This window comes from Bufo gargarizans, chromosome 6, assembly GCF_014858855.1.
Source record: "Bufo gargarizans isolate SCDJY-AF-19 chromosome 6, ASM1485885v1, whole genome shotgun sequence".
NCBI lineage: Eukaryota > Metazoa > Chordata > Amphibia > Anura > Bufonidae > Bufo > Bufo gargarizans.
The window spans coordinates 348245234-348268895 of record NC_058085.1 but is presented as its reverse complement, the minus strand read 5'-3'; the positions used below and the strand labels follow the sequence as shown (position 1 = coordinate 348268895).

General features: G+C 43.7%; 1 protein-coding gene across 1 annotated transcript in view; it reads left to right on the top strand.

Moving 5' to 3' along the window:
* CRTAC1 (cartilage acidic protein 1) overlaps window positions 1-23662 on the top strand; it is a 256614-nt gene that overhangs the window by 78799 nt on the left and 154153 nt on the right. The window contains exon 4 of the mRNA XM_044299707.1: window positions 8447-8592. Coding sequence (XP_044155642.1) covers window positions 8447-8592 — 146 coding nt within the window. The remainder of the gene's footprint in view (window positions 1-8446; window positions 8593-23662) is intronic.

The window sequence follows — 23662 nt, the reverse complement described above, 5'->3', positions numbered from 1 at the left end:
GAAGCGTTTTCCTCCAGTTTTGAGATTCTCTGCCGGATCTCAATACAGAAAAGGAAAACACAGATGGAAAAGTAGCCTTATTAATTTAACCTCTTGAGGTGTTACCTATAATTCATTAGAAAATCAGGGGCTTCTGAAATGGTTGTTGCATTGGTGTCCCAGTGGCATCCGTGTTGTTCCAGTCAACTGGTCCCGCTTGTTTTCCTCCTCCAGCTGTAGCTGTCCTGGCAGACTGCAGCCTGCACTCCATTGAGAAGCCCTCTATGCCTGTTCCATAGGGCTTGCACATGCTCGCTTTCTACCTCTTAAAGGTCCAGCGCATGCACATCCAAATTCTTCTCCAGTCTATGGATGGCTTTTTCTGGGTATTTAAGGCATCTTCCCTTAGGGAGGTTTATGTTTCCTAGTTCGCTAGTTATCAGTGAAGGTTGGCTATTCTGGCCGATTGTACCGTACCTCTGCCTGTGTTTTCCGACTATGATTCTCCGTCGCCTGTCCTGACCTTAGCCTGTTTTTTTATATTCACCCATTGTTGCCTGCCCTGTCCTCAGACTAGTCTTTTGGTTATGCAGGAATTCCACCTACACTGACCTCAGCCTGTCAATTGACTATATATATTTCCTGACCCTTCAGTGCTTCACACCAGTGTCTGTGACCCCCGTGGGTCAGCTAACAACTAGACACGGGGATATCCTATAAGGTAGTGGCCTGGAAGCTCCCCTACAGCAAAGATTGAATCCCTGTGTAGGGGTTAAAGGGTGAAAACCAGGGTACTTCCAGAACAACGCTCTTGGGAATAGCCCAAAGCCAAACTGATTTGTTGGCAAATGGCTCCACTGACTCCTATTGTCCATAACAATGGTCATCAGTTGCTTCAGTTTCTCAACTAAATGAAGGCCAAGCCTGCCTCTTCTCAAGGTCACCAAAATGTTTTTCACCCTACAGCAGCAGGAACGGACACAGATAGGTTAATTAAGCCCCACAGCAAATTTAGACCCTACGTTTTGGAGCAGAAGAGCACAGTCTCCTACCAAGCCACTCTGTGCACCCTTGGTCCTCCTGCATCCTCTGCCAGTTCCTCCCTCTCCTTGATTGACAGAGCAAGGCATAATGACTATGCAGGAACCTGACTCTGTCAATCAAGAAGAGGGAAGGGCTGAGAGAAAAAGCAGGAGGACCAGGGGTGTAAAGGTGGCTTTGACCTGCCTTTGGTTCTCATAAACTGCTAATTTGCATATGAATTAAAAGTACCTTTTCTCAAGAAAGAAGTAACAGATCATTCTTCAGCAGAGCTGGTCTTACAAGTCATTGTGATTGGTTTACCAATGAATTTCCTGGTGACAGACTCCCTTCAAACACTAACGAAATGAGGAAAGATGCACCCATCTTGGTTGTGTCCCAGGGCCCTTTCCCCTTATTTTTGGTCTGCAAAAATGCCAATTTTAAATTTAAAAAAAATATATTACGTAAAATATACATCTTTTCTATCTGCACATTTTCTTTCTCCTGTGTCTTCTGATCTTAATAATTAGGAATAAGTGGTTGCATCCTCAAATTATAGGTTGGCCATAAAATATAAGAAATGGCATGAAGTTAATCTAGTCCCCCCCCCCTTCCTAATCAATTACATGTCCTACCTGCTCTTTTCTCCTCACCTCTATCAGCACCATCAATCAGCTTGACACCAGCCTTGGAATACAGTAAAGCCACACAAACGCCCAATTTTTTTGGACCCTGCAAGAACAAGTCTCTCTAAAGGCCAGGTCTGAAATGATATTCATGGAGGCAGCTTATATTAATTTTATTTAAGCTCAGATCGAAAAATAAATAAATAAAGAGCCCTCGACTCAAGGCCGCCCAGATCCGTAACCAGTAAGGCCACGCGGGAAGAGACGTGGAAAGTGACTGATTAAGAGGCTACTGGTCATATTTCAAAAAAAATATGTAATTCGCCTTTTCATTAAAATCCCATTTCCCACAGTAATATGTTCCTTTTTTTTTTTTTTAAGAAAAATGTATTATTTGGCGGCACAATATTTTGTTTGTAGTAAAGCAATGATTTTGATAAGGTAATAATCCGAGAGAGGCACGAAGGGAAGAAAGCGAGATATATGTGAGGGGAGAATGTATGGGTAAGGGAGAGACGTAGATGCACCGTCTGCGTAATTGAAAGTCAGAATGATGGCAAGGGTTTAACAAGACTTGTCATGGGGGCATTTATCAAGTAAACAGATGCAGGAGAATTCGTGCCCCCATTATTCTGGATAACAGGAGGTGACTTCCCTTCAAGGTGAGAGAAAGCTTGTCATAATGGAAGTTGATGATATTCATTTTTCTTTTGATCTTCTATAGGGTCTGGCTAAATCATAATACATTTTATTCTTTTTTTTTTTACCTTTATTTGCTTATTTCTTTTTTTCACTTTTTTATTTGTTTCTTTATTTTTTAACTTTTGTATTTGCTTATTTATTTATTTTTGTTGAAGCAAATTTTCCAGAAATATATCAGCCTTCTAACAGCCTTGATTGCCGCAGTTTCTAAGTCCATTCCGATTGTCGTGGGTGGAATATTTGACTTCTCGCTGTCGTGTTCATATGCCAGTATTTATAATCATACCTCCATTTTATACTTTTATTGGCCAGATAGTGTTTTTCAATGTTTTATACCAGTTTTTTTCATTTATGCCTGAACAAGAAAATTAAGGCAGCTATGTTTTATTTCTCCATTTTCAGGAATTCTTTAAGGGGGCTCTCGAGGATAAGAAAAACATGGCTGCTTTCTTGCAAAAACAGTGCCACGTCTGTTCCCAGGTTGTGTGTGGCATTGCAGCTTGACCACATTCACTTTAATGGAACAGAGCTGAAATTCCACACACAATCATTTGGCTCTGGTTGCTGATGATAGTACATTATGGAACAATCCTATGTACAGGGCAGTGGGGCTCCACTACTTGCACACATATAAATCCCTAGAATGAAGAAGCCTCTAGTTTCACAAACCATTTGGCTTTAAGGGACGCTGTGGACTCCTCCTTCGCCTGGGATGTTACGGTCAACCAGTCACATGACCTTTGTGCATCAAATTTAAATGAATGGGATTGAGCTGCAATAGCAAGCATGGCCACTATACAATGTACGGCGCTGTGCCTGGTATAATATGAAAAGGCTGCAGTCCTTTGCCGTCAGTCAAACAGCTGATAGGTGGGGTGATAATTCCAGGAAAACACTTTTAAATCTTGCTGCTGGTGTAAGCCATGTACCGGGGTGGGCTCCCCAGGATACAGCGAAGTTACGAACGAACGAAAACTGAATTTTACTAACACGTGATATTAAACACAACCACAAAAGCTGAAAACATAAAATAGATTTACATACACCCCGCCTGAAGCCTGAGACCCCAATATTGCACAGCACAGTGCCCCCTGATAGACGCCAGCAGAAGTTTTGTGGTAATTTACCTACTGGCGGGCACAACTAAAACTACCCTGAAACTACCACAAACAATTGGTTGGGTGCTTAGTATGGGCTGGCCTGCGGTGCAACACAACAGTTCACAATCTTACCGTGCTCTATATTATTCCCCATCCCATAACTAGTCCGGTAGCACATGCCTGATTATTACACAAGACATACAATGCAACAGCTCACTGCAAACCAAATAAAGTACAAAATTGCATCACAGTTACAAATGCTATACTAATAAGTTAGAGATGCTTGGCAAATCATTTTGTACAAAATTATTTGAGCCCGTCTGCCGCACGTCAAGGCGATCTCTAGTTAGACGCGTTCCTAACACTAAATTCTATCTGTTATGTGCCATAACGGCTATCATATAATTCAGCAAGTGTAGGTTCCACATGCATGCTGGGCCCGCTTTAATTTCTGTCATTTTTTGGTGCCAAACTGGCCTCCATTATATCCTAGGAAAGCAGGTACCAACATGCATGCCGGGCCCACTCCACACCACTCCCGGCGCCAAATGGCCACCAAGGACTGCAATGAGAGTCCACACACTATCTCTCTCCTGGTGCCGGGAGTGGTGTGGAGTGGGCCCGGCATGCATGTTGGTACCTGCTTCCCTGCCCCATAGGCTGATTTTAACTAGTGTGAGTATATAGCTTGGCCTGCTCCCCCTCACTCACTGAAGCCATCTGGCACCAGGAGAGAGATAGTGTGTGGACTCTCATTGCAGTCCTTGGTGGCCATTTGGCGCCGGGAGTGGTGTGGAGTGGGCCCGGCATGCATGTTGGTACCTGCTTTCCTAGGATATAATGGAGGCCATTTTGGCACCAAAAAATGACAGAAATTAAAGCGGGCCCAGCATGCATGTGGAACCTACACTTGCTGAATTATTAGATAGCCGTTATGGCACATAACAGATAGAATTTAGTGTTAGGAACCCGTCTAACTAGAGATCGCCTTGATGTGCGGCAGACGGGCTCAAATTATTTTGTACTAAATGATTTGCCAAGCATCTCTAACTTATTAGTATAGCATTTGCAACTGTGACGCAATTTTGTAGTTTATTTGGTTTGCAGTGAGCTGTTGCATTGTATGTCTTGTGTAACAGTCTTGTTCTCAGCCATAGCAACGTGCTCCTGCGCTTTGGGATGTGCTGACTGACCCCCTTTTTCCTTGCCATGCCTGATTTTGCTCCTGAACAAAACGCTGAACTGGATGGAGTTCGTGGGGGTGTTTATCAGCTCCCAAACGTGCAATGTCCCTTTTAGTAATAGAGTCCTTGTAGTACCAGTAGCAACTCTTCAGACCTGACACAAAGCAGAGAACCTAACTATCTAACTACAGGCCTGGTCTAAGTCTCTAGGAGCCAATACTGCAGTAAGTTGCGTGCACGATCTTACCGACTAGGGTCTGCTCTTTAGCCACTGATGACTCTGAACCAAACAATCAGTCTCTCCAGCAAACATGAGGTCCTGCAGAGTATGCAGCTTTGTTCATTAGCTCTTGTCAGCTGATCCTCCTTTCCCTGGACAGGATCTGGGTCTTTGAAAACGATCAGCTTCACTCAGCTGTAGCTGTGGTCACTGAGGGGGTCCTCTCACTCCTGGATCCATCAGTTTGTCTGCTCACACACAGTTCCTCAGCTCTCAGCTCAATTCTAAGATGGCTGCTCCTTCTTCATGCTCTGATAAAACCACACCTATTATGAATATGGAAATATATATGCAGTCAGTCAGCTGTGCCTAGGAAACAGCAGCATCTTGTGGCCAAACAGCAGAATGTCAGTCCAGAACATTTAATTTAATCCACACACAAACAGTGTTCAAACAATGGGAGCTGTTTTTCAATCTCACACTGGTAAAAATGGTGCTACTATATACCTAGCACATGGGAAGACATGCCCCTCCATCCACACCCACCCTTACCCAAAGGTGAGAGATTTAAATTTTTATTTAATCAACATAGGTCCAAATGACAGTGCTGAATATTATCATTTATATTGATAGGAGCTCTGTTTTCTGAAACAGAGCTCCAAATCCACTGCATCACCATAAGGCTAGACAAAGTTTAGGCTGCCTGCAGCCTCCACTAGGTGGCGCTTTGAAACTTACCGAATACTGTATTATTATTGAATTCAATGTATAATGTGTACGCAGAAAGTTTCTAAACTCCCTCTAGTGGTGGCTGCAGTAAACAATAAAAAACTCTCAACAGAATGTTGGAACTTTAATATAATAGTATCAATTAAAATAAGACGATGGTTATATCAACAAAGCCAATGCATTTGAGCAAAGAATGTCTAAAAGTGCAGCGAATTTTGGAATCAATAGTGTTAAAAATCAGAGATGATCAAGGTTGCAGGTTTTAATTGGGGAAAATATATGGTTTTGAAATAGAAAATTCAATGAAGCAGCAAATTTCCATGTTCTGCTCATTTCTATTAAAAATAGAACTGGGAAAAGCACAGAGCCCTCAGGTTTGATTAAAATAACCTTTAAATTCTTTCTCTAGATTAAACCATTTTGCACATTCTGGTATAGCTATATAGGAACATGCCATATTTATAAGGAGATAGTGCCGTGCATAGAAGAGCAAATAAGCAGAGAGTTATTTCTTGTACAGGTTTCAGGGCAGCTCATGAAAACTGCTGAACATGTGAGAACCCAGGATCTCTGAATCGGTGGGCTTTAGAGAAGTATAACATTGGGGTGGTTGGCTGCTTTTTTTCTTAGGTGGTCTCTTTAATCCGAAAGTGGTTCATCTTCATGGGACAGCCCCTTTAATAGGGAAACAGACGTACGTAATGTTGGACTAGTATCCCAAAACTCCATGTCTTCATTTTGGTGATCACTGGGGATCCCAGTGGTAGGACCCTCAAAAAGTATGCCTTATCCTGTGGATAGGGGATAATTGTTATCAGCGCGAAAACCCTTTATTAGACTCAGTGCCTTCAATGTTAAGTGCATAAATGATGTTGTCATACAGTGTACATAGACAATGCTGTGGACATAATTAATTCTGCCATACTGTACAAATAAGTAATGTCGCTATACAGTTTACAATGAACAATCAACAACCAAAGTACTGCCAATACCAGCCTCATCAGAGATCCTCTATTAGGAACTGTTCACATCATGTTAATGGTCTCCATTTGACGTGAAGTATATGCTGGAAATAACTCCCAATGGATATGATGGATGCCATGCTGTGGCATCCATCACTTATAGGCTCCAGTACATATACTGCGGTATATGTTAAGTATATGTTTTTGAATTGTGTATAGTTGCATGGAAAAGTGTAGTCTGCTATGCTATTTCAAACTTTTTTGATTGCGATATGCCAAGATATCACGGCCCAGAGGAGTCCTATGTTTCTCTGATGGAGCCCTAGTAGTGCCATGAAGGCCTGCAGATGCCCCTATAAAATTGCCAGTTAAGTTCCTCCTGTACAAAGTAGTTCCAACACAATGCCCCATAAATATCTATTGTGGTTTTGGGCAGTAAAGTGGTCAGTGGATACATGCATCCCTGGAGGTCTAAGTTGGTGAAGTGGTTTGTGTTACTGTCTTTTGTTTTTCTATTGAATTACCATAGTTTTGGTTTGACTCATTTTTACTGTACCTTCATCATAACTCCCCCCAGTTAGCCATTTTCCTTCATTACACCAAAGTTTTAAGTGATAAAATCATCCCAGGAGTGAAGGGGGGATGATCCGTTAATATAGACCCGTTCTAAAAACATTTTCCAAAAATAATCTAAACATTCTACGGTATATTGAGTATTAATTAAACTAATCAACCAATAAAAAAAACTGTCTTCCAGCTAATGAAATGAACAGAAACTTTCCATATGAGATGGCGCACCATAAAAGTGATATTGTCTGGTTGCAAAGTCTAATTCTTCAATTGATCTTGATATGGTCTTGACCATGCAACAACGCCAACTTCTGGACATATAGCTCTGTTGGAAGTCAGTGATACTCCAGTGGTAATAAAAATCATATAGTGCCATCATGCCAAGTGGACTGGACTATCCATGGTGACAAGTGGCAGTCTAATACCCTCTGAGAGTGATTTTATTATATACATATATTGATGTGCCTCCTCCCAGTGTCTGACACTGTTTCCAAAACAGCAGCCCCCCTGTCCATTGGTTGTCTCTTTGATTGACGCTCCTGTCTATTGAAGTGAATGGGGAAGTGATATAGGCCTGCTTTCTTTCAGACAACTACTTTAAGGAAATTTTAAGGATATTTAGGTAAAATAATTAAAAAAAATCCTCTTATTTCAACTTTGGCTCCTTGTAGCTGGTCTTCATTTTATAAAACTGGTGAACAACCCATTTTGACAATTCAATCTGCCAAATTTAAAAGTGCATGGAGTAAAACATTCACCAGGACCTATGGAGACACATGATTGTTAAGGAATTTGGTCAACCACCATTTTTAATTGGATCATAATAGTGTATGCTGACGCACTAACTTTGCAGATATATGGAAAAAGCTTAAGAACTATAAGGTGCTGTTTGGAGAATGCTGCTGTAGATATGTATAGTCAAGACATGGTGGAATCTGTGAAAACCAGACTCTCTCTCATTCCTTAATCTCCCCAATCATATCAGGATCGGTTCACATCACCACTTCGTTCTGCGTTCTTCTGAACTCTCAGAAAAACAGAAAACCCCCAAAAAAATTTGATCCTTTATTTTGAGGACTTTTTCTCCCATCATAAGTAACAGATCTCAGATGGAAATGGTTAAAAAAAATTATGCAAAATGAGAACAACGGATGCTCAAAATTAAGGATCCTTTTTTTGTTTTGTTTTTAGTTTTCTTTTCAATCAGAATTTTTGGAAAAATTCAGGTTGGATTCCAAACTTTTGAAATTCATTTGTTCATCTCTAATGAAGACATATAAGGTCCTTCCATGCTTCTTAATTGCTTTTTTTTCTAGTTTTTGATTGGGTGTAATTTTTTTTTCTTTTCCAGGTGTAGATGATGCCTACCAGCACGGTCGAGGTGTAGCTCTAGCTGACTTCAATAGGGATGGAAAAGTAGATATCGTATATGGAAACTGGAATGGACCTCATCGCCTGTTTTTACAAATGAGCACAAATGGAAAAGTTAGATTCAGGGTAAGAATATTCTCAAAATTGTATATATATATATATATATTTTTTTTTTACCATGTCGTATCTTAATTGTTTCTAGTAACTTGATTGATTGGGAATGCTGCTGCAGAAAATCAGCCCCTTTATTCTAAGAATCGTTGCGTGTCCCAACTGTTGGACCACCAACATGGGGGCTATGTTTTCAAGCAATGTATGAGTAGGGCTGACATCACTGTACAACTCAGTAGTCTTGTCACTTAGGAGTCTGGAAAAACTGAGTGGAAAACCGTTAGAGAGCTGTAATATCTGCTGGAACTTACACAAAGAAGATTAGAAGTTTAGAAAGAAAGTTTTGACTTGGGTTTACTGGTGATGTTTTCATTTTGGGGGTAATTATCTTTCATATTGACCAAGTTTGTCCAGGACATATCAATGATGTTTTAAATTAGTGGTCTCCAGCCTGTGCTTCTCCAGCCATTATGAGTCCACAATGCCAACTGTGACAGATCAAAATTACCGGTCTCCAGTCTATGGTTCTCTAACATTAATACAATGATGATGTTCTAGATTAGAGTTCTCTGACCTGTGGTTTCCTAGCAGTTGTAACACTACAACTCCCACATTGACACATCCATGATGTTTTAGATTAGTGGCCTCCAATCTGTGGTTCACAAGCTGTTGTAAAATAACTTCTCCCACACTAACACATTAGTGGCTATATCTCCAGAAGGATATAGATACTCTAGAGAGAGTTCAGAGAAGAGCTACTAAACTAGTACATGGATTGCAGGATAAAACTTACCAGGAAAGGTTAACAGACCTTAATATGTATAGCTTGGAAGAAAGAAGAGACAGAGGGGATATGATAGAAACTTTTAAATACATAAAGGGAATCAACTCGGTAAAGGAGGAGAGCATATTTAAAAGAAGAAAAACTACCACAAGAGGACACAGTTTTAAATTAGAGGGGCAAAGGTTTAAAAGTAATATAAGGAAGTATTACTTTACTGAGAGGGTAGTGGATGCATGGAATAGCCTTCCTGCAGAAGTGGCAGCTGCAAATACAGTGAAGGAGTTTAAGCATGCATGGGATAGGCATAAGGCCATCCTTCATATAAGATAGGGCCAGGGACTATTCATAGGATTCAGATATATTGGGCAGACTAGATGGGCCAAATGGTTCTTATCTGCCGACACATTCTATGTTTCTATGTTTCTATGTGATGTTCTAGATTAGTCATCTACAACTAAGGGTTCTCAATCTGTTGTGGTGCTACAACCAACCTATGGTTCTCATGTTCTCTCTGCAGAAACATAACAATGAACCTAGAGAAGGGTTGCATAGCAGAATTAAATTTGGGCACTATTCCTGGTCCAAAACGTAGTCCTTGTTCCTGTAACCCTGCTCGTGTCTTGGATGGTCTGATCCTAGGGTTGGTTCTTTTGTCAACATGACGAGCTTCCAACCTTCAATTAGAGGGATCTATGGGATAGAACAATGCTAAAATCCCTCTTTTCCATAGTTTCATAAGCTAGCATTTTTTTTTATTATGGATGTGTATCTCACTGTTCAGCTTTGTGTTTTAATCTACTGCTGAAGTGTCCATGTTTTGATTTAATGCTCTGCAGCTATGGAGTGTGTGTGGGGTATAAAACCAGAAATAATTATGTTCCAGTTATCACAATGGGCTGTCAGGAAGCTGCTTCACAGCCAGTAGAAATAATAATAATTTATAAGTGTTTGACTGATCTGTTGCTTTGTTCCAGTTAACTTCACCCTATTGCACATCTCTGAAATTCACTTGGAAATAAAAGCTTTCTGTTCTGGACTGAAACATTCCAATTATAGTTATCAGCATATTTTAGTAAACAGAGATCACGGAGGATTTAGTGCTCTGAGATATATTACAAGATTTATGGTTGGCGGTCACCCCTCCCTTTTCCTACTGATTTATAATGCGGCTTTGTAAAGCAAACTTCTCTACCAAATACTCAGCAAATCACGAGCTGTTTGCATAGGAAATAGAATCATTTTCATATAAAAGCGCTGAAACATTTACAAAGTTTATCATTTCTTGTCCTCTCCAGAGACCTTCAGTCTGAGACTTAGCAATGCTCTAAGCTGCAGTTGTCTCCTACAGTGTCACACTATTTTTGCCGCTGCTAGAACATCTCATTGTAACACAGTTCTGGTTCTTCTGTCTCGTTGCTCTAGAGGATGTTCAGTGGCCGGTGTATTTCCGCACTCCGCAGACTGTGGAGCTCTTCCCTCTGCACCCACATGTCTCTCTAAGACACACGGCCCATGTGTGCCTGAGCAGAAACAGGAACAGTTCTTTTCTCTTTCTGTGACTTGAGGACCTGGTCATGTAACCACAGGTCCTTCAGAAGCCTCTGCTTATATCTTTAGGTGACCTTCCACCAATATAAGGTCTAATAGGTTTATTTCGGGGGATGTTAATGGTAGAAGACAGCAGCACAAATCTGCTATTCACTAGTCATTGGACACTGGCCATTCTCTACCCAAAGGAATCATTGGCAGGAAGTACCCTCGTTGGGTAGTTGGATAGTAACAATCACGACCCCAGCAAATGATAGATACAGTACCAAACATACAAAAGTCAAGATAGGTTCCCTTTATTACACCATGTTTTTCTACCCACAATAGGAGGCCTTCGAGTTTGTTTCCACCCCCATGTTCTTTCCATGACCTTTGGACCCATTCTCCACCATTTTGCTTTCAAGCAATGCAGTTGCTCTAGAGTAGGGAGGCCTATATAGGTAATCACCAACCATTAGTAAAGGGTATCAGACCAATCAAGATTGAGCCCCCACACCTACCGCCCCTTCTCACAAAGGATACAGAATGACAGATGGGTGCCTTCTCTGTATGTATAGTGTTGCTTTTCTGCCTCATTTAAGCCTCAACCAGTACAATACAGGTCACCAACCTTCTAAGGATAATGGGCTGGCTCTGTCCCTGTCTGTACAGCAAAGCTGACAAGTGAGCTACAGGAAATTACAGCTTTTTGTGTGTGAGTTCTAGTGAACAATTTGAAAACTAGAACATCTCAAGAGTTTTTTTTTTTTCATACTGATAGATACATAAAACAATTTTTTATTTTTTATTTTAATGAAAGATAAGTTAAGCAATATGTTGTTTTCTGATGATGCATTCCCTTCAAGAATAAAAAGCCATTTTGCATGAATGTTTTTGGTTTTTATGTCTGACGTTCTCCAGAATTACAGAATCTGATCATAGCGCTTACAATAAATGATCTGCGAGCATGTTTTAACACATCTTTGAGCAGGAATATAAACTACTATACTCCAGAGAAACACTTGAAGAATTGCAAGTGATTACCGACGCCTGCAAATGACAGTCTTTTGTGGTTTTTCACGATATGCATAGGCTGTAAAATCAGAAGTAAAAAATGCTTTTCAGCACATATTTACACACTCCCTTAGTGTCTCAGTATGGATAATTTATTTTGCATCTGTAAATCTGTGAGCGAGATAAATTTCAATTTTCTTCCAATGTGCTTTTATGTGCATTTCGTTTTTTCATCTGCCCCTCCAAAAATATATCCTGGGTAGAAATTTCTACATATTTACATTAAAATATGTAGTCGTAGCACAGGAAATACTGTATTATGCTTAGAATGTGTGTTAATGTCAGTTGATTTTTAGTATTTTTTTTATTTTCATAGTTTGTACTTTTGTCTTCATAGTTTAGTTTTTATTGTATTTATTTGACTCTTCTGCAGTTGCCAATTACTGGGCATTTCTATGGGCACTGTGTTATGGCTCTCTCCAACTCGGAGCTTGTGTTCAGTCATAACATGAGACCTTAGCGTGTAAACCTGGCTTTCTCTCCAACAGTGATAAGATATGGAGAAACCCATCTCAGGAGAGGCACGTATTGCAAGTAGAATTTACTGCAAGACTCTGTCAGATAGCTGAAGGTGTAATTATTACATTGACCTTTTTGGCCGCAAGAAATCTCGGTTCTTGTGATTTTAGAGATAGTGAAGAGCTGGAGGGCAGATTAAAACCTTCCAGGCCACATTCGCAGATAGGAAAGACATTACCTTTGTTTTGAGTGTGTGTACACTAAATAAATTGTCTGCTTGACGTGTTGTTTCTCCTCTGACCAGGAACTGCTTCTAACATTGCTGAATGCAAAAAAAATAATTAGCAAAAATAGGTAAAAAAGGAAAAAGAAAGAATAAAAACAGTATGGTAAAGTATGTTTAAATGGACTCTGAATCTATTGACATTTTAAAAATGAATTTTTTTTTTCTATGAAGTTTTCACTGGATTTATATTTAAGGCTTTTTATGCCTAAAAGGTATTTTTTTCCAAAAATTAAGCTGATTGGTGGGGGGCCAACACCCAGCTATTTGAGAAGGCACCAGTGCTCGTAGTAGTGCCGTGACCTTCTCTCAGCTCATTGTACAGAGGTTGTGCTTGGTATCACTTCACTTCAATGGGGCTCAGCTGCACCTAGACCATGTGACCGGTGACCGTGACCTCAGTGATCAGATATTGATGATTAGGGATGAGCGAACCCGAACTGGGTTCGGTGTTCGTCGCTTTCTTGGCGCTTTTTGAAAGGCTGCAAAGCAGCCAATCAACAAGCGTCATACTACTTGCCCCAAGAGGCCATCACAGCCATGCCTACTATTGGCATGGCTGTGATTGGCCAGTGCAGCATGTGACCCAGCCTCTATTTAAGCTGGAGTCACATAGCGCCGCCCGTCACTCTGCTCTGATCAGTGTAGGGAGAGGTTGCAGCTGCGACGTTAGGGCGAGATTAGGCAGTGATTAACTCAGCAAAAACACTTAATTCAGTGATCGATCTACAGCTGTGGATCATTGAACTACTGCTATTTAATTGCACACTGTTTTTAGGCTGCCCAGAGCGTTTTTCAGTCACTTTTTTCTGGGGTGATCGGCGGCCATTTTGTGTCTTGTGGTGCGCCAGCACAAGCTGCCACCAAGTCCATTTAACCATCAATAGTGTGGTTATTTTTTGGCTATATCCTACATCAGGGGCTTGGCTGTGCTTGCTATTTTATTGAGGGGTGAAATACAATTGCCAAAATAGCAGTACCCTAAATCTGGTGTTTCAGCTGTGGCTAGCCAATTGTAATACTGTCTGCTGTCTGGCAAAGGATATATTTTTGTTCTGGGTTGAAATACAATTCCCAACTTAGCAATTCCCTAAATCAGTGGTTTCTGCTGTATCAGGCCAAGTTTAAATCTATCCATAAAAGGGTATATTAGATTGAAGGTGCGGATAGGGTCATCCTCAATAACTTCACACGCTACCGTGCATTTCCAAGTCTAATTCTGTCCGTAAACGTATACCTGTCATCCAGCGCCTAAATAATAGGCGTAAAATTTATATTCAGCTAAATCTGTGGTTATTGCTGTAGCTGGTCAAGGTAATTTGGTGTCCGTCAAAGCACAGTTTTTGTTCTGGGTTGAAATACAATTCCCAACTTAGCAATTCCTAAATCAGTGGTTTCTGCTGTATCAGGCCTACTTTAAATCTATCCATAAAAGGGTATATTAGATTGAAGGTGCTGATAGGGTCATCCACAATAACTTCACACGCTACCGTGCATTTCCAAGTCGAATTCTGTCCGTAAACGTATACCTGTCACCCAGCGCCTAAATAATAGGCCTCAAATTTATATTCAGCTAAATCTGTGTTTATTGCTTATGCTGGTCAATTCATTTAGTGTCCGCCAAAGCATAGTTTTTGTCCTGGGTTGAAATACAATTCCCAATTTAGCAATTCCCAAAATGAGTGGTTTCTGCTGTATCAGGCCTACTTTAAATCTATCCATAAAAGGGTATATTAGATTGAAGGTGCGGATAGGGTCATTCTCAATAACTTCACACACACGCTACTGTGCATATCCCAGTCTAATTCTGTCCGTAAACCTATACCTGTCACCCAGCGCCTAAATAATAGGCCTACAATTTATATTCAGCTAAATCTGTGGTTATTGCTGTAGCTGGTCAAGTTATTTTGTGTCCGTCAAAGCACAGTTTTTGTTCTGGGTTGAAATACAATTCCAAACTTAGCAATTCCCTAAATTAGTGGTTTCTGCTGTATCAGGCCTACTTTAAATCTATCCATAAAAGGGTATATTAGATTCAAGGTGCTGATAGGGTCATCCACAATAACTTCACACACACGCTACCGTGCATTTCCAAGTCTAATTCTGTCCGTAAACGTATACCTGTCATCCAGCGCCTAAATACTAGGCCTACAATTTATATTCAGCGAAATCTGTCGTTACTGCTGTGCCTGTATTAGTGTAATGCGGTACCTAAATAGATAGCCAGATAGTGTTAGGTGTCTGTAAAAAAAGGCCTGAATTTGAATTCAATACATTGGGCCAAATAATTTTTTTCTTATTGTGGTGAACGGTAACAATGAGGAAAACATCTAGTAAGGGACGCGGACATGGTCGTGGTGGTGTTAGTGGACCCTCTGGTGCTGGGAGAGGACGTGGCTGTTCTGCCACAGCCACACGTCCTAGTGTACCAACTACCTCAGGTCCCAGTATCCGCCAGAATTTACAGCGATATTTGGGGGGGCCCAATGCCGTTCTAAGGATGGTAAGGCCTGAGCAGGTACAGGCATTAGTCAATTGGGTGGCCGACAGTGGATCCAGCACGTTCACATTATCTCCCACCCAGTCTTCTGCAGAAAGCGCACAGATGGCGCCTGAAAACCAAGCCCATCAGTCTGTCACATCACCCCCATGCATCAGGAAAACTGTCTGAGCCTCAAGTTATGCAGCAGTCTCTTATGCTGTTTGAAGACTCTGCTGGCAGGGTTTCCCAAGGGCATCCACCTAGCCCTTCCCCAGCGGTGGAAGACATAGAATGCACTGACGCACAACCACTTATGTTTCCTGATGATGAGGACATGGGAATACCACCTCAGCACGTCTCTAATGATGACGAAAGACAGGTGCCAACTGCTGCTTCTTTCTGCAGTGTGCAGACTGAACAGGAGGTCAGGGAGGAAGACTGGGTGGAAGACGATGCAGGGGACGATGAGGTCCTAGACCCCACATGGAATGAAGGTCATGCCACTGACTTTCACAGTTCGGAGGAAGAGGCAGTGGTGAGACCAAGCCGACAGCGTAGCAAAAGAGGCAGCAGTGGGCAAAAGCAGAACACCCGCCGCCAAGAGACTCCGCCTGCTACAAGGAGTTCCCTGGCATGGCACTTCTTCAAACAATGTGCTGACGACAAGACCCGAGTGGTTTGCACGCTGTGCCATCAGAGCCTGAAGCGAGGCATTAACGTTCTGAACCTTAGCACAACCTGCATGACCAGGCACCTGCATGCAAAGCATGAACTGCAGTGGAGTAAACACCTTAAAAACAAGGAACTCACTCAGGCTCCCCCTGCTACCTCTTCTGCTGCTGCCGTCTCGGCCTCTTCTGCTGCTGCCGCCTCGGCCTCTTCCTCCGCCTCTGGAGGAACGTTGGCACCTGCCGCCCAGCAAACAGGGGATGTACCACCAACACCACCACCTCCGTCACCAAGCATCTCAACCATGTCACACGGCAGCGTTCAGCTCTCCATCTCACAAACATTTGAGAGAAAGCGTAAATTCCCACCTAGCCACCCTCGATCCCTGGCCCTGAATGCCAGCATTTCTAAACTACTGGCCTATGAAATGCTGTCATTTAGGCTGGTGGACACAGACAGCTTCAAACAGCTCATGTCGCTTGCTGTCCCACAGTATGTTGTTCCCAGCCGGCACTACTTCTCCAAGAGAGCCGTGCCTTCCCTGCACAACCAAGTATCCGATAAAATCAAGTGTGCACTACGCAACGCCATCTGTGGCAAGGTCCACCTAACCACAGATACGTGGACCAGTAAGCACGGCCAGGGACGCTATATCTCCCTAACTGCACACTGGGTAAATGTAGTGGCAGCTGGGCCCCAGGCGGAGAGCTGTTTGGCGCACGTCCTTCCGTCGCCAAGGATCGCAGGGCAACATTCTTTGCCTCCTGTTGCCTCCTCCTCCTACTCGGCTTCCTCCTCCTCTTCTTCCACCTGCTCATCCAGTCAGCCACACACCTTCACCACCAACTTCAGCACAGCCCGGGGTAAACGTCAGCAGGCCATTCTGAAACTCATATGTTTGGGGGACAGGCTCCACACCGCACAGGAGTTGTGGCGGGGTTTCGAACAACAGACCGACGAGTGGTTGCTGCCGGTGAGCCTCAAGCCCGGCCTGGTGGTGTGCGATAATGGGCGAAATCTCGTTGCAGCTCTGGGACTAGCCGGTTTGACGCACATCCCTTGCCTGGCGCATGTGCTGAATTTGGTGGTGCAGAAGTTCATTCACAACTACCCTGACATGTCAGAGCTGCTGCATAAAGTGCGGGCCGTCTTTTAGCGCTTCCGGCGTTCACATCCTGCCGCTGCTCGCCTGTCTGCGCTACAGCGTAACTTCGGCTTTCCCGCTCACCGCCTCATATGCGACGTGCCCACCAGGTGGAACTTCACCTTGCACATGCTGGACAGACTGTGCGAGCAGCAGCAGGCCATAGTGGAGTTTCAGCTACAGCACGCACGGGTCAGTCGCACTGCGGAACAGCACCACCTCACCACCAATGACTGGGCCTCCATGCAAGACCTGTGTGCTCTGTTGCGCTGTTTCGAGTACTCCTTCAACATGGCCGTTATCAGCGTTACAATACCACTTCTATGTCTCCTTGAGCAAACACTTAGGGCGATGATGGAAGAGGAGGTGGCCCAGGAGGAGGAGGAGGAGGAGGAGGAAGAGGGGTCATTTGTAGCACTTTCAGGACTGTCTCTTAGAAGTGACTCAGAGGGAGTTTTTTTGCAACAGCAGAGGCCAGGTACAAATGTGGCCAGCCAGGGCCTACTACTGGAGGACGAGGAGGATGAGGATGAGGTGGAGGAGGATGAGGATGAAGCATGTTCACAGCGGGGTGGCACCCAATGCAGCTCGGGCCCATCACTGGTGCGTGGCTGGGGGGAAACGCAGGACGATGACGATACGCCTCCCACAGAGGACAGCTTGTCCTTACCCCTGGGCAGCCTGGCACACATGAGCGACTACATGCTGCAGTGCCTGCGCAACGACAGCAGAGTTGCCCACATTTTAACGTGTGCGGACTACTGGGTTGCCATCCTGCTGGATCCCCGGTACAAAGACAATGTGCCCACCTTACTTCCTGCGTGATAGGAAGATGCGCAAGTACAAGCGCACATTGGTAGACGCGCTACTGAGAGCATTCCCAAATGTCACAGGGGAACAAGTGGAAGCCCAAGGCTAAGGCAGAGGAGGAGCAAGAGGTCGCCAAGGCAGCTGTGTCACGGCCAGCTCCTCTGAGGGCAGGGTTAGCATGGCAGAGATGTGGAAAAGTTTTGTCAACACGCCACAGCTAACTGCACCACCACCTGATACGGAACGTGTTAGCAAGAGGCAACATTTCACTAACATGGTGGAACAGTACGTGTGCACACCGCTCCACGTACTGACTGATGGTTCGGCCCTATTCAACTTCTGGGTCTCCAAATTGTCCACGTGGCCAGAGCTAGCCTTTTATGCCTTGGAGGTGCTGGCCTGCCCGGCGGCCAGCGTTTTGTCTGAACGTGTATTCAGCACGGCAGGGGGCGTCATTACAGACAAACGCAGCCGCCTGTCTACAGCCAATGTGGACAAGCTGACGTTCATAAAAATGAACCAGGCATGGATCCCACAGGACCTGTCCATCCCTTGTGCAGATTAGACATTAACTACCTCTCCTTAACCATATATTATTGTACTCCAGGGCACTTCCTCATTCAATCCTATTTTTATTTTCATTTTACCATTATATTGCGGGGCAACCCAAAGTTGAATGAACCTCTCCTTTGTCTGGGTGCCGGGGCCTAAAAATATCTGACAGTGGCCTGTTCCAGTGTTGGGTGACGTGAAGCAAGATTCTCTGGTATGACATGAAGCCTGAATCTCTGCTATGGGACCTCTCTCCTCTGTCTGGGTTCCGGGGCCTAAATATATGACAATGGACTGTTCCAGTTTTGGCTGACGTGAAGCCTGATTCTCTGCTATGACATGAAGACTGATTCTCTGCTGACATGAAGCCTGAATCTCTGTTATGGGACCTCTCTCCTCTGTCTGGGTTCCGGGGCCTAAATATATGACAATGGACTGTTCCAGTTTTGGCTGACGTGAAGCCTGATTCTCTGCTATGACATGAAGACTGATTCTCTGCTGACATGAAGCCTGAATCTCTGTTATGGGACCTCTCTCCTCTGTCTGGGTGCCGGGGCCTAAATATCTGACAATGGACTGTTCCAGTGTTGGGTGACGTGAAGAATGATTCTCTGCTATGACATGATGCCTGAATCTCTGCTATGGGACCTCTCTCCTCTGTCTGGGTGCCGGGGCCTAAATATATGACAATGGACTGTTCCAGTGTTGGCTGTCGTGAAGCCTGATTCTCTGCTATGACATGAAGACTGATTCTCTGCTGACATGAAGCCTGAATCTCTGTTATGGGACCTCTCTCCTCTGTCTGGGTGCCGGGGCCTAAATATATGACAGTGGCCTGTTCCAGTGGTGGGTGACATGAAGCCAGATTCTCTGCTATGGGACCTCGCTCCAATTGATATTGGTTCATTTTTATTTATTTTATTTTTATTCATTTCCCTATCCACATTTGTTTGCAGGGGATTTAACTACATTTTGCTGCCTTTTGCAGCCCTCTAGCCCTTTCCTGGGCTGTTTTACAGCCTTTTTAGTGCCGAAAAGTTCGGGTCCCCATTGACTTCAATGGGGTTCGGGACGAAGTTCGGGTCGGGTTCGGATCCCGAACCCGAACATTTCCGGGAAGTTCGGCCGAACTTCTAGAACCCGAACATCCAGGTGTTCGCTCAACTCTACTGTTGATCTGTACAGAGGATGCTCAGGGGGTAGAATGAAACAATTCACAGTAAAGCTCCACCTCCTGAGCACTTGAAAGAGCAGAATCTGGCAGAATAAAACTTAATATTCTCACAACTCCTGATAATAAAACCTTCTCAAAAGGTATGTTTGTACTAATCTCTCCATTTCCTACCTAGCGCTGTCAGCAGATGGTTAAAACTGCTGACAGACCCCTTTTAAACGGTATTCCATTATATACAGATCCCTAATATACAAAACAGTAATATACAAACCGAATCATTCCTTGGTTTCCAGCTAGTGTGAGATTTCAGTGGAAAGCAAGTTTTTCTTGTCTTTCTTGCAACCAGTCACCAAGCCATAGTTCATGGTCTGAGCTCCTTGGTCAACTTACATTTCATATACAGCATCCTATGATTTGTTGGCAGGTTAAACTTTAACACTAGCGTTTTTGTTTTCCGGTATTGAGTTCCGTCACAGGAGCTCAATACCGGAAAAAAACTGATCAGTTTTATCCTAATGCATTCTGAATGGAGAGCATTCCGTTCAGGATGCATCAGGATGCATCAGTTCAGTCCCTCTTATGTTTTTTGGTTGAAGAAAAAAACGCAGCATGCTGCAGTTTTATCTCCGGCCAAAAATACTGATGACTTGCCGGCATTGATCCGGCATTAATTCACATTGAAGTGTATTTGTGCCAGATTCGGCATGAAGTGTTCCGGCAAAACAGATTCGGCTTTCCCATCTGCGCATGCGCAGACCTTTAAAAATGCAAAAAAATTGAATAACACCGGAGAGACGGATCCGGTATTTCAATGCATTTGTCAGACGATCCGCATCCGGATCCGTCTGGCAAATGCCATCAGTTTGCGTCCGGATTGCCAGTAGGCATTTCTGGCGACGGAACTACCTGCCGAAATCCTCTGCCGCAAGTATGAAAGTATCCTGAAGGGCCAGTGGTGGGAAGTATGATTGCTGGGGGATCTGACCACTGAGATTCCAACTGATCATAAGAATAGGAGACCCCCGGTCCCAGGAGTTATTGAAGTAGTAGTACACATGCTTGACCAACATTCTACTCACTTCTGTAGGTCTGACAGAGGCAGTATAGTGGTATGCTCCCACAGACTGGAATGGAGTTGTGGTTAGATATGCATATTAGGCTCAATTCACACAGCAAACTCTGGAACCCCATGGGATTCATGGGTGTCCTAGTAGTCGGATCCCCAGCCATCCTGCATTTATCTGTATAGGTGATAAATGTCGTCTGTGTGCCAACCCCTTTTACCCCTTAAGGACTGGGCTCATTTTCACCTTAAGGACCAGGCCATTTGCAAATCTGACCAGTGTCACTTTATGTGTGAATAACTTTAAAACGCTTTTACTTATCCAGGCCATTCTGAGATTGTATTTTCGTCACATATTGTACTTCATAACACTGGTAAAATGGAGTAAAAAAAAAAAAAATTTATTTATAAAAAATACATTTACCAAACATTTGGAAAAATGTGCAAATTTCCAAGTTTCAATTTCTCTACAGTACTTCTATAATACATAGTAATACTTCCAAAAATAGTTATTAATTTACATTCCCATATGTCTACTTCATGTTTGAATCATTTTGGGAATGCCATTTTATTGTTTGGGGACGTTACAAGGCTTAGAAGTTTAGAAGCAAATCTTGAAATTTTTCAGAAATTTTCCAAAACCCACTTTTTAAGGACCAGTTCAGGTCAGAAGTCACTTTGTGAGGCTTACATAATAGAAACCACCTAAAAACTGATTTTACAAACTTTGTTAACCCTTTAGGTGTTCCACAAGAGTTATTTGCAAATGGTGATGAAATTTCAGAATTAAAATTTTTTGGCAGATTTGCCATTTTAATCCATTTTTTCCAGTAACAAAGCAAGGGTTAACAGCTAAACAAAACTCAAAATTTATTGCCCTGATTCTGTAGTTTATAGAAATACCCCATATGTGGTCGTAAACTGCTGTACGGGCACACAGCAGGGCGCAGAAGGAAAGGAACACCATATGGTTTCTGGAAGGCTGATTTGCTGGACTGGTTTATTTACACCATGTCCTATTTGAAGCCCCCCTGATGCACCTCTAGAGTAGAAACTCCCAAAAAGTTACCCAATTTTAGAAATTACACCCCTCAAGGTATTCAAAACTGATTTTACAAACTTTGTTAACCCTTTAGGTGTTCCACAAGAATTATTGCCAAAAAGAGTTGTACAAGGCAACCTGTACCAAGTAGACCGCAACTTTTTTGTACCATGCCCGGATTTTGCTCATGGTGTTATATGGCTTGAGAACTTGATCAGATAGATCAACTCCTCCCATATACCGACTGTAGTCCACGATACAATCAGACTTGAGGACCGTTGCCAGCGGTACCTCGCACAGGTACAGGGGTGATGCCGTTACCGTGAATTGTGGACAGTTCAAGGACATCCCTCTTGTCCTTATATCTGGCCAGCAACAGGTTTCCACTGATAAGGGCATGGGTCTTACCCCTGGGGATAGGTACCTGGAGGAAGTGGGTAGGGAGGCCACGTTGATTTTTCTGCACGGTCCCACAAGCGGATGTGGATCTGGCGGCGAGGGACTGGAACAAGGGGATGCTAGTATAAAAGTTATCCACGTACAGGTTGTAACCCTTATCTAGCAATGGGTGCATAAGGTCCTACACAAGTTTCCCGCTAACACCCAGAGTGGGGGGACATTCTGGGGGTTCAATACGGGAATCTTGCCCCTTGTACACACAAAACTTGTAAGTGTACCCTGAGGTACTCTCACAAAGTTTGTACAGCTTCACGCCATACCTCGCCTGTTTAGAGGGAACATACTGGCGGAAAACGAGTCTCCCCTTGAAAGCAATGGGAGACTCATCACCAGCGACCTCCCTTCCAGGTCCATAGGCCTCCAAAAATATGGCCCTGAAGTGATCGATGACCGGCCTGATTTTGTACAGTCGGTTATAGGCAGGATCACCTTTGGGGGGACATGCTGCATTATCTGCTTAATGCAGGCATTTCCGAATGGTCTCCAAACGGGAACGAGTCATGGCCTTACAGTAGAGTGGGGTCTTGTAGAGGATGTCCCCACTCCAGTACTGCCTGACACTGTTTTTTTTTTACTAGGCCCATGTGCAGCATGAGGCCCCAAAACGTCCTCATCTCGACTGCACTAACTGGAGTCCAGCCACCGGACCTAGCCAAAAAGGAGCCCGGGTGTTGAGAAATGAACTGTTTGGAGAACAAGTTTGTTTGCTCCACCATCAGATTCACAAAGTGGTCACTGAAAAAAAACTAAAAAAGTCATATTCAGTGAAGCTCACTGTGCGAATCTGGATTCCTGGTTGGCCAACAGAGTCAGGAATCATGGGCTCAAAATCCTCTGGGGTACACCATAAAAGTTCACCGGTAGGGGGCTCAGGTGGACTGATCTGGTGAGCCGGAAAACTAGTATGAGCACCAAGGATGCTCATACTAGTGTGGACCACAGGGTCCCTGGCATGGGGGTCCCCTGGCTCCGCCGCCTTGGGGGCTCATCACTAGATGATGAGGAGGACGCATATGACAAGAGAAAAATGGGGTCATCCTCGTCCTCACCGGGGCTCTCGGAGTCGGAGACAAGCAGGGCGTATGCCTCCTCAGCCGATAACATTTGGAGGGACATAGGGGAGTGTGTGTAAAACTTTATTTAGTGTGTGTATGTGTGGGGGGGGGGGGGTGGATGGGTTGTTCACTTTCACTTATAAACCTAACAGAAAAATAAAATAAAACTAAATTAAAAAAATGAAAGCCCCAAAAATTTGAAAAAAATAAAACGATTCACACTCGCTGATCAGCGGTCCGAAGCTGATCAGCGGTGGGGTGGGCGATGTGCTAACAGTGGCTGGACGCTAAGAGTGCCAGCCACAGTCAGCGCACGCACACAAAAAAAAAACATTTGCGCCCAAAAAAATGTGTGTGTGTAGGGGGGCAGGGGGGCAAGCTGCAGCACCCCTGGGGGGTCTAGGGTCGCACAGCTGAGTGTGCTGTGGACCCCAGACACCCGATCAGGGTAAAGCCCAAAAAAAACCTCCCCTTCCCTAAAACTATCCCTCAGTCTCCTTGCCTAATC